General features: G+C 42.3%; 1 protein-coding gene across 1 annotated transcript in view; it reads left to right on the forward strand.

Annotated features, from left to right (window-relative positions):
- FAM117B (family with sequence similarity 117 member B) overlaps positions 1-19,512 on the forward strand; it is a 60,302-nt gene that overhangs the window by 30,782 nt on the left and 10,008 nt on the right. The window contains exons 4-6 of the mRNA XM_023760361.1: positions 8,905-9,048; positions 10,559-10,784; positions 13,435-13,555. Coding sequence (XP_023616129.1) covers positions 8,905-9,048; positions 10,559-10,784; positions 13,435-13,555 — 491 coding nt within the window. The remainder of the gene's footprint in view (positions 1-8,904; positions 9,049-10,558; positions 10,785-13,434; positions 13,556-19,512) is intronic.

Below are 19,512 nucleotides of genomic sequence, written 5' to 3' on the forward strand. Positions count from 1 at the left end.
GGATCTTTCTCACCAGTCCTGCTGTCTGAGGATGTTAATGTGTTATGCTTAATTTTTAAAAATATCAATTATAATGGTGAGCAGGAATAAAAGAGGAGGAATACAGGTTTAACACTAAGTTCTATGTCAGAGGACAGGGTTGTCCATTGAATGGAACTAGTGATAATTGATCAAAGGCCCTGTTACCTTTTTGCTTACCCACCTTCCTCAGAAAGACAAGTTTTTCAAAGAAACCTCCAAGTGAATGGTGGGTTAATCACATTTTTTTACCGGGCAGCAGGGCAATTTACAAGAGATCTCAGGCACACTGTTGCATTGAACTTTGGCGGATATTTTTGCAATTCTTTTTTTTTTAAATCCTCACCCAAGGATATGTTTTTATTGATTTTAGAGAGAGAGGAACATTGATTGGTTGTCTCCTGTACTCTCCCCCACTGGGTTTTGAACCCGCACCTAGATATGTGCCCTGACTGGGAATCGAACCCACAACCTTTTCAGTGTATGGGACAACGCTCCAAGCAGCTGAGCCATCCAGTCAGGGCCTTTGCAATTCTTGTCTCATATTTAATTTTGAGTATTTTGTCAAGAAACCAAGTAATGCCCTAACCGGTTTGGCTCATTGGATAGAGCGTCAGCCTGTGGACTCAAGGGCCCCAGGTTCGATTCCGGTCAAGGGCATGTACCTTGGTTGCGGGCACATCCCCAGTGGGGAGTGTGCAGGAGGCAGCTGATTGGTGTTTCTCTCTTATCGATGTTTCTAACTCTCTATTCCTCTCCCTTCCTCTCTGTAAAAAATCAATAAAATATTTAAAAAAAAGAAACCGAGTAATATCCTATAATTATGTTATCAGTTACTTCTTTTCAAAAGCAATAACTGTCAGGGAAAAAAAATGTTTTTTTAAGTTAGAGATAGGCTTTGGAAAAAAAAAGAAAATAAATCATAGCATTTTCATTCCTTAAAAAAACATTAAAATCATTACAATGGAAGTATAAGTAAGTAAATTTTACAGGAATATTCCCATCGAAGTTTTGCTATAAATACAGTTAATTGTGTCACTAGAGGACTTTAAAGTTATGTGTGAAATTAGAACTCTGTTACAATCATACAATAATTTGAGATTGAAATTCTTTTAGTATTCTTTTATCCGTTTTCCCTTTATAGTTCCTCATAGATGTGAATATACTTCTGAAAGTCTATCTTGATTGTCTGGGTTTTTATCTTTAAATTGTTTTTAATGTACAGTATACTGAGAAGGAGATTTGGTCACTCACACTTTTTACGAGGCCTATAGACTGTATTTTTATTTTATTTTAGAGTTACTCATGTAAATTAATAGTATGTTTGTTTTTTTTTTAATAGCTTAAACAAACCTCTTTATTATCTCAAAGGTCAGAAATCTGGGTACTTTATTTTTGTTTTTTTTGTTTTGTTATTTTTTTTTTAATTGCTAAAAGTATTACAAAGGGTATTACATATGTGTCTTTCCCCCCCCCCCCCCCCGCCCTTGACAATCCCCTGGCCTCCCTTACCCCCCAGTGTCTTATGTCCATTAGTTATGCTTATATGCATGCATTCAAGTCTTTACATGCATTCAAGTCCTTCGGTTGATCTCTTACCCCCCTCCCTCCTGCCCCCCAACCCTCCCTGGCCTTCCCACTGCAGTTTGACAATCAGTTTGAGGCAGCTCTGCCTCTGTATCTATTATTGTTCAAAAGTTTGTAATGGTCTTTATTATCCATGAATGAGTGAGATCATGTGGTATTTTTCCTTCATTGACTGGCTTATTTCACTTAGCATAATGCTCTCCAGTTCCATCCATGCTGTTGCAAATGGTAAGAGTTCCTTCTTTTTTACAGCAGCATAGTATTCCATCGTGTAGATGTACCACAGTTTTCTAATCCATTCATCTACTGATGGGCACTTAGGCTGTTTCCAGATCTTAGCTATGGTAAATTGTGCTGCTATGAACATATGGGTGCACATATCCTTTCTGATTGGTGTTTCTGGTTTCTTGGGATATATTACTAGAAGTGGGATCACAGGGTCAAATGGGAGTTCCATTTCCAGTTTTTTGAGGAAACTCCATACTGTCTTCCATAGTGGCTGCACCAGTCTGCATTCCCACCAGCAGTGCACAAGTGTTCCTTTTTCTCCACATCCTCTCCAGCACTTGTCGTTTGTTGATTTGTTGATGATAGCCATCCTGACAGGTGCCTCATTGTCGTTTTGATTTGCATCTCTCGGATGATTAGCGACTTTGAGCATGTTTTCATATGTCTCTTGGCTTTCTGAATGTCCTCTTTTAAAAGGTGTCTATTTAGATCCTTTGCCCATTTTTTGATTGGATTGTTTATCTTCCTTTTGTTAAGTTGTATGAGTTCCCTATAAATGTTGGAGATTAGGCCCTTATCAGATACGACGTTGGCAAATATGTTTTCCCACGCAGTGGGTTTTCTTGTTGTTTTGTTGATGGTTTCTTTTGCTGTGCAGAAGCTTTTTATTTTGATGTAGTCCCATTTGTTCATTTTCTCTTTAGTTTCAACTGCCCTGGGAGCTGTATCAGTGAAGAAATTGCTTCTGCATATGTCTGAGATTTTGTTGCCTTTGGATTCTTCTAGAATTTTTATGGTTTCCTGTCGTACATTTAGGTCCTTTATCCATTTTGAGTTTATTCTTGTGTATGGTGTAAGTTGGTGGTCTAGTTTCATTTTCTTGCATATATCTGTCCAATTTTCCCAACACCATTTATTGAAGAGACTATCTTGGCTCCATTGTATGTTCATGCCTCCTTTGTCAAAAATTAATTGAGCATATTGGTTCGGGCTAATTTCTGGACTCTCTATTCTATTCCACTGATCTATATGTCTGTTCTTGTGCCAGTACCAGGCAGTTTTGAGAACAGTGGCTTTGTAATACAGCTTGATATCTGGCATTGAGATCCCGCCTACTTTGTTCTTTCTCAGGATCGTTGCAGCTATTCGGGGTCTTTTTTTATTCCAGATGAATTTTTGGAGAGTTCGTTCTAGATCTTTGAAGTAGGCCATTGGTATTTTAATGGGAAGTGCGTTGAATTTATAGATTGCTTTGGGTAGAATGGACATTTTAATGATGTTGATTCTACCAATCCAAGAACATGGTATGTTCTTCCATCTCTTTATGTCTTCCTTATCTCTTTTTTCAACGTCCTGTAGTTTTCTGAGTAGAGGTCTTTTACCTCTTTAGTTAAGTTTATTCCTAGGTATCTTAATTTTTTTTGGTGCGATGGTAAATGGGATTGTTTTTATAATGTCTCTTTCTGAAAGTTCACTATTGGTGTATAGAAATGCCTCAGATTTCTTGGGGTTAATTTTGTATCCTGCTACATTGCCAAATTCATGTATTAAGTCTAGTAGTTTTTTGATGGAGTCTCTAGGGTTTTGTATGTATAATATCATGTCGTCTGCAAATAAGGACAGTTTTACTTCCTCTTTTCCAATTTGGATGCCTTTTATTTCTTCTTCTTGTCTAATTGCAATGGCTAATACTTCCAGGACTATGTTGAACAGGAGTGGTGAGAGTGGGCATCCCTGTCTTGTTCCTGTTCTTAGGGGAAATGGTGTTAGTTTTTGTCCATTGAGTATGATGTTGGCTGTGGGCCTGTCATATGTGGCTTTTATTATGTTGAGGTATGATCCTTCTATTCCCACCTTGCTGAGAATTTTTATCAAAAATGGGTGTTGGATTTTGTCAAATGCTTTTTCTGCATCAATTGATATGACCATGTGGTTTTTTTCTTTCAATTTGTTTATTTGATGTATCACGTTTATTGATTTACGGATGTTGTACCATCCTTGCATCCCTGGGATAAATCCTACTTGGTCATGGTGTATGATCCTTCTGATGTACTGCTGGATCCGATTTGCTAAGATTTTGTTGAGGATTTTGGCATCTATGTTCATGAGGGATATTTGCCTGTAATTCTCTTTCATTGTGTTGTCTTTACCTGGTTTTGGTATTAGGGTGATGCTGGCTTCATAGAATGAGCTTGGAAGTGTTCCTTCCTCTTGAATTTTTTGTAGTAGTCTGAGGAGGATAGGTTTTAGTTCTTCCTTGAATGTTTGGTAAAACTCCCCTGTGAAGCCGTCTGGTCCTGGGCTTTTGTTTGCTGGAAGCTTTTTGATGACTGCTTCAATTTCTTCCATAGTTATTGGCCTATTGAGATTTTTAGATTCTTCCTGATTGAGTGCTGGAATGTTGTATTTTTCTAGGAATTTGTCCATTTCCTCCAGGTTGTCTAGTTTGTTGGAGTAGAGTTGTCCATAGTATTGTTTAACAATCATTTGTATTTCTGTGGGGTCTGTTGTTATTTCGCCTCTATCGTTTCTGATTTGGTTTATTTGGGTCCTCTCTCTGCTTCTTGGTCAGCCTGGCTAGAGGTTTGTCAATCTTGTTTATCCTTTCAAAGAACCAGCTCTTGGTTTCATTGATTTTCTGTATTGTTTTTTTGGTCTCTATGTCATTTATTTCTGCTCTAATCTTTATTATCTCCTTCCTTCTGCTCACTCTGGGCTTTTCTTGTTGCTCTCTTTCTAATTCTTTGAGTTGTAGAGTTAGATGATTTACTATCATTTTTTCTTGTTTGTTGAGATAGGCCTGTAGAGCTATAAACTTTCCTCTCAGGACTGCTTTCATTGTGTCCCAGAGGTTTTGGATTGTTGTGTTTTCATTGTCATTAGTGTCCAGGATGTTTTTAATTTCTTCTTTGATCTCATTGGTAACCCAATCAATATTTAATAACATGCTATTCAGCCACCAAGTGTTTGAGTATTTTGGGTTGTTTTTATTGTAGTTTATTTCTAACATTATGCCATCGTGGTCTGAGAAGATGCTTTTTATGATTTCAATCTTCTTGAATTTGTGGAGGCTTTGCTTGTGACCCAATATGTGGTCTGTTTTTGAATATGTCCCATGAGCACCTGAGAGGAATGTATATTCCATGGCTTTGGGGTGAAGTGTTCTGAAGATGTCAATTAAGTCCATCTGATCTAGTGAGTCATTTAGGATTGCTGTTTCTTTGCTGATTGTTTGTCTAGAGGACTTATCCAGTGATGTCAGTGGTGTATTAAAGTCCCCTACTATGATTGTATTGTTGTCGATCTCTCCTTTGATATCTTCCAGGAGATTTTTTATGAATTTGGGTGCTCCTGCATTGGGTGCATATATGTTTACCAGGGTTATATCTTCTTGTTGTATTGATCCCTTTAGTATTATGAAGTGGCCTTCCTTATCTTTTGTTATGGCCTTCACTTTGAGATGTATTTTGTCCGATATAAGTATTGCTACCCCAGCTTTCTTTTCCTTTCCATTTGCCTGAAAGATATTTTTCCATCCCTTCACTTTCAGTCTGTGTGAGTCCCTTCTAATGAGGTGGGTCTCTTGTAGACAGCAGATGTATGGGTCATGTTTTTTTATCCATTCAGCCACTCGATGTCTTTTGGTTGGAGCATTTAGTCCGTTTACGTTTAAAGTTATTATTGAAAGGTACTTGTTTGTAGCCATTTCTTTTTTTGTGTGTGGCTGTTTTCTTTCTGAGCTTTTTATTTCTTCTTTTTACACCAGTCCCTTTAGCATTTCTTGCATGGCTGGCTTGGTGGTGATAAACTCCCTCAGCCTTTTTTTGTCTGTGAAGCTTCTTATTTCCCCTTCAATTGTGAATGATAGCCTTGCTGGATAGAGTATTCTTGGATTCAGTCCTTTGCTTTGCATCACTTTGTAAATTTCCGTCCATTCTTTTCTGGCCTGATGTGTTTCTGTTGAGAAATCATTTGATAATCTAATGGGAGATCCCTTGTATGTAACTTTCCGTATCTCTCTTGCAGCCTGTAAGATTCTCTCTTTGTCCTGAACATTTGCCATGGTAATTATGATGTGTCTTGTTGTGGGTCTTTTTGGGTTCACCTTGTTTGGGACTCTCTGGGCTTGTGTGACTTTTTTCTTCCCCACCTCAGGGAAGTTTTCTGATATTATTTCTTCGAATAGGTTTTCTAATCCATGTTCATCTTTCTGTTGTTCTGGCACCCCTATTATTCGTATGTTGTTTCGTTTCATGTTGTCCCAAAGCTCCCTTAGGCTCTCCTCCTGTCTTAATTTTTTTCTCCAATTGCAGTACAGTTTGAGTGTGTTTTGCTTCCTTGTCTTCTAATTCATTAATTCGGTCCTCCACTTCTCCTATTCTACTGTTTATACTTTCAATGGTGTTTTTTATTGCAGCTATATCGCTCTTCATTTCTTCTTGGGACTTACTTAAGTTGTTGATTTTTTCATCTGTTTCTTCTAGCTTCTTGCATATGGTATTGATTTTTTCCTCCGTCCGGTGCATGTACTCTAGGACCCTTATTCTGAATTCTTTTTCCGTCATGTTGCATGCCTCTGTCTCACTTAGCTGCTTTTCTGGCGAGTCCTCCTTTTCTTTCCTTTGGGGGTTTCTTTGTCTACCCATGTTTGATCTCACTGACATCTAGTTGTTGAGTTGTTCAGTGGCTGCTCCCTGGGTGGCAGTGGCTGCTCCCTGGGTGGCAGTGGCTGCTCCCTGGGTGGCAGTGACTCCTCGGGCTGTGGTTGCTCCTTGGGCGGTTGTGGTAGCAGCTGCTCCTCCGTTGGTAGCAGGGCCTCTGGTGGGTGCTGTTCACAGCTGTGGTGGCTCTTCTGGCTGGTGGAGGGAGGCTTCACACACAGTAAGTGTTCCCCAGACAGAGCGTGTGGTGATCAGGAGGCCGCTGTTGCTTGAATCTGCTGCGTTGATTTAAAGGCACAAAATACAACACAACAAGGCACAACGTACCAGGCACTGAACACGAATGTATTTACGATATTAATAACCCCAAATAAAGGTGGCCACCCGAGCTAAGAGAGTTAGGAGATAAGGAAGAAAGAAGAGAAAAAGATAGAAGAGAAAAAAGAAAGAAAGAAAAAAAAGGAGTGCAAAAATGAAATTGGAAAAAGGGAGGGGAAAAAAGAAGAAGAAAAAAAAAAGAGAGAAAAGAGAATGAAGTAGAAGAGGGGAGGAGACTATTTATATGAGGAGAAAACTCCTATAGAACCGCCACTAATCCCAACAAATTACAGCAACAGATTCCTGGAGATGAATACAAACTACAAACAACCAATAATATCAAGTGACGCAAGGGAAAACAGAAGCACAGAAAATAGCCGGGGGGGGGGGGGGGAGGGCAGAAAAATAAAAAGAATAAGCAGAATAACCTCACAAACAATCCTAAAAAAAAACCCCCAATATACTCGACAATCAAGCAAACAACAATAAAACAATAGAGAGAGAAAAGAAGAAGAAGAAGAAAAAATTTGGATAGTGAAGGAAGATAAGGGAAAGGTGTATAAGGATTTAGAGCAGGGGATTGGACATAGGATATATAAGTAGGGTGAAATTTTGACAGGGAGTAAAAAGAATAGGGAAAATCTAAAGCTGGAGTAGGGTAAGAGAAACAGGACAACAAAAGTGAAAAAGTGGGGAAGAGGGTTTTAGCACAGAGGCAAAATTGAGGTAGAGAAAAATGTTGCTAAAGGAACGATGAAAATAAATGGAGAACATTAGTCCCAAAATAAAATAAAGACAAAATAAAATGACACTTTAAAAAATGGTAAAATGGTAGCAGTAATAATACTAGTTAAAAATAAAAATGTAGTAATTGAAAGGGTAAAATCAGGTGATGGGGAAAAAAAAAGAAAAGAAAAAAAAGAAAAAAATGGTTTCTTAAAAGGTGAACAAATAATTTAAAAAAATAAAAATAAAAATGTGCAGTAATGCAGGTGCTTCAGATCTTCTACTCTTCTTTTTGGCACGCCTGGAATTCAGGAGAATGTTGAATTTCCCTCTGATACTCTGTTCCTCTGTGTTGTAAGCCACAGTCCTGATTTTAAGGCAGGCCGTATTGGTTCCCCATACTGCCTATATCTGTATTTACAGAAGAGTCAGTTCGTGGCTCTGCCTCTGGATGGCAGTGTGTTTGGATTGACCTCCGAGGCTATAAGTCCTCTCTGACCAGGAGTTCTCTATTGTACCTGACCCAGTCGCCACTCCCAGCTCTATTTCCCAGGCTCCCCCAAAACAATCTTCCCCTACAGGCTCTACTAGCGACCCCAACTGGGTAATCCCGTGCACTGGGTTCAACAATCAAACTCACAGATTTAAGAGGAAGTGTCTAAACACGAGCCTGGGAACCTGTGTGAACTCGCAGGGCTCCACCTTCCATATCTGCGCGGAGTCTCTGCGTGCGCTCCGGCCCCTGGCACCAAGTAGCCGGCCAGCTGGCAGAATCTGAGGCTGCCCCTTTGCATCCAGTCCAACTATGGGCTTATTTAGAGTGTTCCCTTCTGCCAGCAGCCCTGCGGGAGCCCTTCCCCACTTGCGGGTCACGCTGGCCTCAACGGGCGCGGACTTTGTGGGCATGCGCTTGTCCCTCGCTCCAATCTGAATTGCATACCACACCTTTGGGGGAAGTCTAACCTTTCCGTGGAGGGAAGCAGGTCTCCTCTGAGTTCATGTAGTTGTGCTGCTTGAGAGCCCTTGCCTCCGGGTTAGTAGCCGATCTCTGGATGCAGATAACAGCTACTCAAGATGGCGCGGTCTCGCGGCTGAGCCGGCGCCCAGGGGGAGGTTTCAGCCTCAATCTCTAACCGTCCCCATTTTCTAGGAGTTCGCTGTCTTTCCTGGCAGCAGACTGTCTCTCAGCTGAATCTCCTCTGCTTATTTGGGCTGTATGTTACCCGTTTCAGCTGCTCGCCCTTGTCTGCTCTGGGACAAAGCACCGACACGTCCGTCTAAACCTCCGCCATTTTTTCCTCTCTAAAAGTATGTTTCAAATGAGTGTTAAACCTCTCTTCTCCCTGCTTTATTTCCTCTTCTCAAGGCTCCTGTTCCAAAGAGTACTCTTATTCCAGCAGTTCCCATCACCAAATCAACAGGCTCCCGGTTCCGGAACAGTGTGGAAGGATTGAATCAGGAGATTGAAATAATAATTAAAGAGACAGGGGAAAAGGAAGAACAACTTATAGTAAGTAATCCTTACTCATTAACTCTTCTACCTATTAAAAAATTTATGATTTTGTTTTTCATATTTACTTAGGTTTCTTCCTTCTTGTTGAGAGAAAATGACAATTTTTATCTTTTGAAAAACTAAGTGAGTGAAAGTTTTCATTTCTTTGCATGTCATAGAGACAACTGATATGACTTAAATTTGGATCCTTGAACAGAAGCTATTTTTTATTTATCTGTTTTTGAAAAGCACCAGACAGATGGTATAATTCTAATTATTATAATTCTAATTATTATAACTCCATTTAAGAAAAGATTAGGCTACTAATTTGTTGGGGAGAGAGGGATATGACATCAAATTCTAAACGTGAACTGTTTCTTCTTTTTTTAAATACTCTAGGATATGTTGAGAGAGAGAGAGAGAGAGAGAGAGAGAGAGAGAAAGGTTGAGAGAGAGAGAAACATTGATCAGTTGCCTCCCATATGCACGCGGACTGGGGATCAAACCCACAACCTAGGTACGTGCCCTGACCCGGAGTCGATCCAGTGCATAAACTTTTGATGCACTACAATGCTCCAACCAAGCCATCTGGCCAGGGCTACCTGTTTATTGTTTGTCACTTACTATTTCAAAGGTTAATGAGAACATCATGAAGTGTAGTTCTTACCTATCATGCACAGAAGACTGTGTACTCTTCTACCAACTTTAATACACATAAGAATGACTCATATGTAAGACAGAAAATTTCCTGTTTGTATTTAAAACCATGTCACAGAGTATACTAAGCTTTTTTCTTCAGTGAATGAATTGAAGAGTTTTAAGTAGTATTTCATTGATGCTTAAGATTAAAGGTTCGTTTAGATTAGAGAAAACACAACTCCTCACACCCTCTTCTCCATGCTGCATGGTAGGGAAACTTTCCCTCATGTAATAAATGTCAACGAGGCACAGGTAAACACGTTCCTGGTTTCCCTCAAAAGTGAGCCCCACAAGCTTTTTAGAATTGTTCCCCTTGATTCCCCCCTATAATTAGCACTGTTGTGATGAACTTTTTCTTCATGTAGCAGAGTTTCTTTGAAAAAACTCAGAATTGGCAGGGGGAGAAGGTAACGGCCTAACATCAGGTATCTGAAGTTCCCACAATGGATAACCTTTTCTTCTAATAATGGAATTGAGTGTTACACCTAGAATTCTCATTTTACCATGGCCCCTCTTCATAAATTTTAAATACTATTTAGCACATGGTAAGTAACTTTAATTGGTCATTCAGTAAGCATTGGCCACCTGTCAGGTGCCAGTTCCTGGAAAGAGAGTCTGCCCAGGCTGCTCAGTGTCCAGTGGGGGAGTCAGATTAGGCCGGGATGTCACTAATGGAGCAACACAAAGGCTTCTTTCTCATTAGGCTCATAAGTAGGGGATTTCTGACTAGGTCTTCTGGAACCACAGGGGAAGGTCAATATTGGGCGCATTTCTGGCTGAGTTTCAAAATCAGTGATAAATACGCATATTTTTACAACTTTTATAACAGCCACAAGATATTCCAGATGGCCATCGTGCACCTCCTCCCCTTGTACAGAGAAGTAGCAGCACACGCAGCATCGACACGCAGACTCCTGCTGGGGCAGACAGGGGGAGCAACAACAGCAGCCGCTCCCAGTCTGTGTCCCCCGCGTCATTCCTCACCATCTCCAATGAAGGCAGCGAAGAGAGCCCTTGTTCAGCTGATGACCTGCTCGTTGATCCCAGAGATAAAGGTACAGTACAGGAGGAATTTACCACTGGATGATAAGGCAATACCACCTATGTTACCATTTATTCTATTTTCTAGCAGAACACACACACTTAAAGCTGCACTAAGGTAATTAGTTTGAGGTGTTTCAAAACAGATTTTTAAAAATTGGAGTACAAAACAGGTTTTATTGTGGTGTGTTCGTTGATGGTCAAGTTGGGTGAGTTTATGGGTTTTTATTCTTTTTTTTTTCTTCTTTGTGCTTATTAATACAAGTGTCTTATTAGTGAGAAACATTCTTTTGGGTATAAATGAGATGAACATTGGTCTTGAAGAGCCCTTTATTCTCTGTCGTTTAGTAGTAATGTTTTTACTACCCACTACTTTTTTTTTTAATATATTTTACTGATTTTTTACAGAGAGGAAGGGAGAGAGATAGAGAGTTAGAAACATCGATGAGAGAGAAACATCGATCAGCTGCCTCCTGCACATCTCCCACTGGGGATGTGCCCACAACCCAGGTACATGCCCCTGACCGGAATCGAACCTGGGACCTTTCAGTCCGCAGGCCGACGCTCTATCCACTGAGCCAAACCGGTTTCGGCTACCCACTACTTTTTAATTAAATGTGAAACCTTTAAGTTAGTGTTTTTTAGGATCTATACTTGTGATATTTCTAGAAGGAGTAGAGCTGATTTATATCATGCAAAATGACTATTCAAGGGAAGCCTGGAGGGCTACTTACAGTATTAAACTACTTATGCAACTTGAAAAATAACGTGGTGACCTAAGCAATTTGAATATTAATTACTAGTATTCTTACCTTTTAAAACAAATAGGACCTTTCGTAAGTCTGTATCAGGGCAATATTTTGGTCTGCGGAGATAGGGCCCCAGCTCACACCCCCAACCTTGCAGCCGCCTGGCATCCACCTTGGCCTGACACCATCCCCTCATCTGCTCCACCATCCCGCCTGTGGGTGATCAATTGGTGCTGGAGCCCCATACCTCCCCCCCCCCCCCCCGCCCCGTGCTGCTGCCGGTTGCCATCTGTGGGGTGATTGGTTGGGGCCCGGCCCCCTCTGCTGCCGCTGGTTGCCATCTGTGGGGCGATCAGCGGGGTGATCGGACCCCTACTCGCACCTGCCTTGGCCTGGTGCCGCCTGCTCACTTGCTCCACCATCCCACCATGGTCCCACTCTCGTCAGAGCCCTTTGGGGCCAGCAGCGCTGACACCCACTATGTTCCATGCCACCCCCTGGTGGTCAGTGCACGTCAGCGAGCGGTCGAACTCCCGGTCTCCTGGTTGAAGGATCGCCCGAGGGGACAATTTGCATATTAAGCTTTTATTAATAGGATTCTACAGCTCAGTTCAGTAGTCATTTATTTAGGACCTCATACAGTGTGTTGAACATCCTAAAATGTTTCATTGTTACAGCTGACTGTTACTACCAAACACTTAACTTATTGAGACGTGCAGAGGACATAAGGTTTTCTGAAGAAGTCACTTCAAACTATGGGCCATTGTAAAATGTTATTATTTGAAGCCTTTTATGCCAGCTTCTAGGTTAAATAAAGTATGACTGTTCCAGGCCAACACCCAGACCAATTAAATCACAGCCCCTGGGGGTTGTAGGAATAGGCACTAGGAGATGCTCCGTGATTCCAATGTGCACACAAGCTTGACACCCACTCAGTTAAGTCCCTTGATTGGGCCATGTGTTTCTTGTCAGGAATCTGCATAATAATTCTTATGTTTATTGTGAGGATTAAATGAGGTAGTGAATGCAAACCATTTAGCTAACTCTTGGTACTTAGGCTCAATCAAATGTACCCTCCAACATTTAAAAAGTCGTGGCCATTAAAATCTGCCCTTTAGCAGCATGTCATAAAGTTTGTGTCCTGCTGCATTTGGTTTTAGGAGATTAGTGACTGACTAGCTACTCTGAATTTCTTTTGTAAGAAAACAGAGCCACTGTGCTACTCTTGGCAAGGAATTTGTAGCTTAGCGAACACAAGCTGAAAACTCAGAACACTTACGTAACGTATCAAGAAATTTTAAGTTAATACGTATAAACCGAGGACATCAGCACTGAACAGGAATACCAAAGTAAGAAGTGTTCCCTTTGATATAATTAATTTGGAAAGGTTTTAAAAACTTTGAGCCAGACTTTGAAGGCAGTTGTGGGAAATCAGCAGAGGAAAATCTCTTAGGCATGGAGAAGTTCATAGGCAAAAGGACAGTGCAGATGGCTCTGCCTTCCTGGAGCAGAGATGGTAACTGGAGGAGCCGAGAAATCAACTGAGAAATTCTGAAGGGTAGCACAGGAGAGCATGATAAGCAAACAGTTACTTGTACTGGAAAGAATGGTAGTGCGATTGGAGTCTGTGTGCTGTGTATGGAATAAAAATAAATCAGAGACGGGCCTAGGAGGTGGTGATTATAAGTGAAAAAGACATAAAAATCTTTGATTTGTTTATGCATTTATTTAACGAACATTCTCTTCTCTTTACCAGGAATTAGATATTGGGTTGGTGTTGATGAGTAAAACACTGTTTCTATCCTCAAGTGGCTCATGGGGGGTGGGGAGGGGGACACAAGAAAAATTTATTACAGTATGACTAAGCATTTATGTAGTAGCATTTCTTAGTAATCCAGCATGTTGTTTATTGCAGAGAATGGGAACAACTCTCCTTTGCCCAAATATGCAACTTCACCAAAACCCAACAACAGTTATATGTTCAAAAGGGAACCTCCAGAGGGCTGTGAAAGGGTCAAAGTCTTTGAGGAATGCTCGTAAGTACACTCCTCCCCCCAAATTCAAGCTTTTATTGTGAGAATTTTTATTATGAAAATTGAAGAATAGTACAGTGATCACCCATATAACCACTCCCTATGTTCTGTAATAAAATGTTGCTGTATTTGCTTTGTTTGTGGTAGTGTTTTTGCTGAACTGCTTGAAAGTAATTTGCAGGCACCATGACTTTACTACACCTTAAATACAATTTAATATGTGTTTCTTAAAAGTAACCACACTACTCCTATATAACCAAAATACCATTATCACACCAAAGAAAATTAACAGTAATGTTTAATATCCAGTTGTCATTCACCTTTTCTAACTTCTTTCCACTGTATCATTTGTGGCTGTTATTTTTGAACCTGTATGCAGTCAACATCACACTTTGAATTTAGCAGTATATTTATTCAAGATATACCATAGATCTTACCCAGTGTGGTTTCCTTCTTTCAAGAATTGAATTTCCTTTGGTTTTTATCTACTCTTGTTCTTCATTTTGTTAAATAGTTTTAAGAAATATTTTGTTTGCCAGTATAGGAAACAGGATCCTGTTACTTTGCCGAATCATGTTACTGTGATGAAGACAGTAAGAAGTAAAATTTTCAACAGTGTCTGGTACTTTTGGTGTGTGATCACCTATGCTCCTATTCTGTTAACTGGTACTCATCAAGTATTCCAATTTTAGACTCAAAAGTTGCTCAGAAAGTATTATAGCCTTGGGTTTTCAGTAGCTGAAATGTTCTTTGCTTTATAAGTGGTGGCTGCAGGGTTGAAAGTGTAAATGTGATGAGCAAATAGGTGATGAACATTATTTGGGAATATGGTGATAGTACTTACCTTCCAATCACACTATGGTTGCTAGTGTAAGAGGCTCTTTTCTGGCTTTTTCTCACTATGAAACCTAAAATACAATGTGGATAATATCCAACCTTGTCCGATTCACATAATTTATCTTTTTCCTCCATTATGAACATCTTGGAATCATTTTGAAATCTGGTATCCTTCTGTTCCTTTATGAGAGAATGAGGAGAGAAATGAGAGATGAGAGACAATTGAGTGAATGAGGATTGATCAGAACACGTTGATTGGATCAGTTGATTGGATTAAGCTGTTCACTCAGTCCAATTGGATTGTGTTGATTGGGTCAGCTGATTAGATTAAATTGCTTACTGGTCAGGCCACATGCCTGGTTTGTAGGCTTTCTCCGTAGGAAGTTTGCAGATGGCAGCCAGTTGTTACACTCTCACATCGAAGTTTCTCTCCCTCTCCCTTCCTATCTAAAAATCAATAAAAATATTTCTTTAAAAAATAAATAAAATTAAACAACTCAGAATTTAAAAATTAGTGTCTTTTTGCACTAGCTATGTCAAAATTAGAGCAAATGCACTGGATTCACTGGCATTAAAGCAAAGGTCAATTATTGGCTCTAATTAAAAATGTTTTGCTTACTTCATTATTCTTTAAAGAATACTCTTCTAAGCCTTACTTTTTGTTTAAGGGAAGTAACTGACTTCAACTAGAGGTTAGAGTGGGTATTTAAAGTATTGCATAAGTCTCCTTTCCCCCCCATTGATCTCTCCCTGGCCACGCTTCCTCCCCTTCTGTGTCCATTGGTTATGCTCATATGCATGCATATAAGTCCTTTGGTTGATCTCGTACCCGGACCTCCCGCCTTCCCTCATAGGTTGGACACTGTATTCAATGCTTCTCTGTCTCTGGATCTATTTTTGTTCATCAGTTTATGTTGTTCATTATATTCCATAAATAAGTGAGATCATGTGATATTTATCTTTCTCTGACTGGCTTACTTCACTTAGCATAATGTTCTCCAGTTCCATCCATGCTGTTGCAAATGGTAAGAATTCCTTTTTTACAGTAGCGTAGTATTCCATTGTGTAGATGTATCACAGTTTTTTAATCCACTCATCTGCTGATGGGCACTTAGGCTGTTTCCAAATGAACATAGGGGTACATATATCCTTTCTGATTGGTGTTCTGTTTTCTTGGGATACATTCCTAGAAGTGGGATTACTGCGTCAACTGGATGTTCCATTTTTAATTTTTTGAGGAAACTCCATACTGTTCTCCACAGTGGCTACACCAGTCTGCATTTCCACCAGCAGTTCACCAGGGTTCCTTTTCTCTGCATCCTCGCCAGCACTTGTCATTTGTTGATTTGTTGATGATAGCCTTTCTAACAGGTGTGAGATGGTACCTCATTGTCGTTTTGATTTGCATCTCTCGGGTGATTAGTGATTTTGAGCATGTTTTCATATGTCTCTTGGCCTTCTGTATGTCCTCTTTTGAAAAGTGTCTATTTAGGCCCATTGCCCATTTTTTGATTGGGTTCTTTATCTTCCTTTTGTTAAGTTGTATGAGTTCCCTGTAAATGTTGGAGATTAAACCCTTATCGGAGATAACATTGACAAATATGTTCTCCCATGTAGTGGGCTTCTTGATGGTTTCTTTTGCTGTGCAGGAGCTTTTTATTTTTTATTTTATTTGTTTATTTTCTCTTTAGTTTCCATTGCCTTAGGAGCTGTATCAGTAAAGATATTTTTACAACATATGTCTGCTATTTTGCTGACTATGGCTTCTAAGTTTCTTATGGTTTCCCGTCTTACGTTTAAGTCGTTGATCCATTTTATTTTTGTATATGGTGTAAGTTGGTGGTCTAGTTTCATTTCTTTGCATGTATCCAATTTTCACAACACCATTTATTGAAGAGACTGTCTTGACTCCATTGTATGCTCTTGCCTCCTTTGTCAAATATTAATTGAGCATAATGGTTTGGGTCAATTTCTGGGTTCTCTATTCTATTCCATTGGTCTATTTGTCTGTTCTTGTGCCAGTACCAGGCCGTTTTGAGAACAGTGGCTTTGTAATATAGCTTGATATGTGGTATTGTGAGCCCTCCAACATTATTCTTCTTTCTCAGGATTGCTGCAGCTATTTGGGGTCTTTTTTTACTCTAGATGAATTTTTAGAGAGTTTGTTCTAGGTCTTTGAAATATGCTGTTGGTATTTTAATGCAGAGTGCATTGAATCTATAGATTGCTTTGGGTAGAATGGACATTTTAATGATGTTGATTCTACCAATTCATGAACATGGTATATTCTTCCATTTGTTTATGTCTTCCTCTATCTCTTTTTTCAGCATCCTGTAATTTTCTGATTACAGGTCCTTTACCTCCTTGGTCAAATTTATTCCTAGGTATCTTAATTTTTTGTTGCAATGGTAAATGGGATTGTTTTTTTAGTTTCTCTTCCTATGAGTTCTTTATCCATATATATAAAGTCAGGAGCCGTCATGACCGAAACAACCGGACGGACGACTGTACAGCAGGCTGCGTGGGGCAACCAGGCCAGCAGGGGTGCAGTGAGGGACGACCAAATGACTGAACAGCAGGCTGCATGGGGCGACCAGGTTGGTGGGGGGGTAGTTGGGGGCGACCAGGCCGGCAAGGGGGGACAGTTGGGGGCGATCATGCCAGCAGCGGGGGCAGTGAGAGCAACTAGGCTGCAATGGGGGGCAGTTGTGGGTGATCAGGCCCAGCAGGCAGAGGCAGTTAGGGGTGACCAGGTCAGCAGGGGGGGGGCAGTAGGGGCAATCAGGCAGGCAGGTAAGTGAGCGATTGTGAGAAGGATGTCTGATTGCCGATTTAGGCCCAATCCCGTAGGGTCCTGGATTGGAGAGGGTGCAGGCTGGGCTGTGGGGACCCACCCCTGTGCACGAATTTCGTGCACCGACCTCTAGTCTATCCTATATAATAAAAGCCTAATATGCTAAGTGTCCTACTGTTCGTTCGACCAGTCGCTATGACATGTACTGACCACTAGGGGGCAGACGCTCCACCCAGTAGGTCGGCTTGCTGCAGGGGTCCGGCTGACCGGGACTGGGCGAGATGGGCCAGACACGCCCTGGAGTCCTCCCTGCAGTCCCTCTCCAGCCCTGATAGTGCACCCGTGGGGTCTTTCAGCCTGACCTGTACCCTCTGGCAATGCAGAACCCCTTGGAGGATTTTAGAGGTTTAGCCTGATCCCCACAGGCCAGGCCAAGGGACCCCACCAGTGCACGAATCTGTGCACCAGGCCTCTAGTTCTATCTAATAATAGACAAACATGGTAATTAACCATACCTCCGCTACGCTTCCCATTGGCTAATCAGGGCGATATGCAAACTAACTGCCAACCAAGATGGTGGCTGGCAGCCAGACAGCTGAAGTGAACAGGAGGCTTGCTTGCTTCAGTGATGGAGGAAGCCAAGGTTCCCCGCCTGCCGCAGCCCGGCTCTGAGCTCCAGTCTAAGCAACAATGTTGCAATTTTAGAAGCTAAACAAACCCCAGATACCTGCTTTCAGCCATCCGGCCTCAAAGCTGGAGCCGCAACAAAGTTTCAATTACAGAAGGTAAATAAATTCCAGAATAAAAAAGAAAAAAAGGAGAGATTGGGAGCTTCAGTTGCAGGCTTGGCCTGCCTGAAAACAGCCCTCAGCCCCTCATCCAGGCTGGCCAGACATCCCAGTGGGGACCCCTCATCCTGAAAGGGGTGTGGGCAGCCTGAAAACAGCCCTCAGCCCCTCATCCAAGCTGGCCAGGCACCCCAGTGGGGACCCCCACCCTAAAGGAAGTGCGGGCAGCCTGAAAACAGCCATCAGCTCCTCATCCAGGCTGGCCAGGCACCCCAGTTGGGACCCCCACCCTAAAGGGGGTGCAGGCAGCCTGCAAACAGCCATCAGCCCCTCACCCAGGCTGGCCAGGCACCCAAGCGGGACCCCCACCCTCATCCAGGACACCATTCAGGGCAAACCAGCCGGCCCCCACCCATGCACCAGGCCTCTATCCTATATAGTAAAAGGGTAATATGCAAACTGACCCTAACAGCACAAAGACTGGGAATGACTGGCCACTATGACACACACTGACCACCAGGGGGCAGACGCTCAATGAAGGAGCTGCCCTTTGGTGGTCATTGTGCTCTCACATGGGGAGCTCTGCCTAGCCACAGGCAGGCTGACGGCTGCCAGTACAGCGGTGGTGGTGGGAGCCTCTCCTGCCTCCTCAGCAGCGCTAAGGATGTCCGACTGCAGCTTAGGTCTGCTCCCTGGTGGCAAGTGGACATCCCCCGAGGGCTGCCGGGCTGCCAGAGGGATGTCTGATTGCCAGCTTAGGCCCAATCCCCTGGGGAGCAGGCCTAAGCTAGCAAGTGGTCATCCCCCGAGGGGTCCCAGACTGTGAGAGGGCACAGGCCGGGCTGAGGGACCTCTTCCCCCCACCCACCCGAGTGCACCAGGCCTCTAGTCTACACTAATAAAAGAGAAACATGGTAATTGGCGTACGACCGCTACCCTTCCCATTGGCTAATCAGCATATCCTTATGCAAATTAACTGTCAGCCAAGATGGCGGCCGGCAGCCATGCACTGAAGCGAGCAGGGAGGCTTGCTTCCTCCAGTAACGACGAACTCCAACGTTCCCCGCCTGCCGCTGCCGGCCTCTCAGCTGCAACTCTAAGCAACTATGTACTATGTTACAAATAAGAAGCTAAACAAAACCCCAGAAACCGGCTTTCATTCAGCCAGGTTCAGCCAGCCGGACCGAAACATTGTATCGATGTTTTCAGCAGCGAAGCCTCAGAGCTAAAGCTGGCCCAGAATAAAAAAAAAAGAAAGAAAAAAAGGAGCGGTTGGGAGCTTCAGTCACCCGCTTCCGGAAAACAGTCCTCAGCCCCTCACCCAGACTGGCCAGGCACCCCAGTGGGGACCCCCACCCTGATCCAGGACACCCTTCAGGGCAAACCAGCCAGCCCCCACCCGTGCACCAGGCCTCTATCGTATATAGTAAAAGGGTAATATGCCTCCCGGCACCGGGATCAGCGGAGCAGCGAGGCTCCCGGCACCGGGATCAGCGTGACAGGGGGGCAGCGCCAAAACCCCCTGGATCAGCCCTGCTCTG

This window comes from Myotis lucifugus, unplaced genomic scaffold (genome assembly GCF_000147115.1).
Source record: "Myotis lucifugus unplaced genomic scaffold, Myoluc2.0 scaffold_3, whole genome shotgun sequence".
In the NCBI taxonomy this organism is placed as follows: Eukaryota; Metazoa; Chordata; class Mammalia; order Chiroptera; family Vespertilionidae; genus Myotis; species Myotis lucifugus.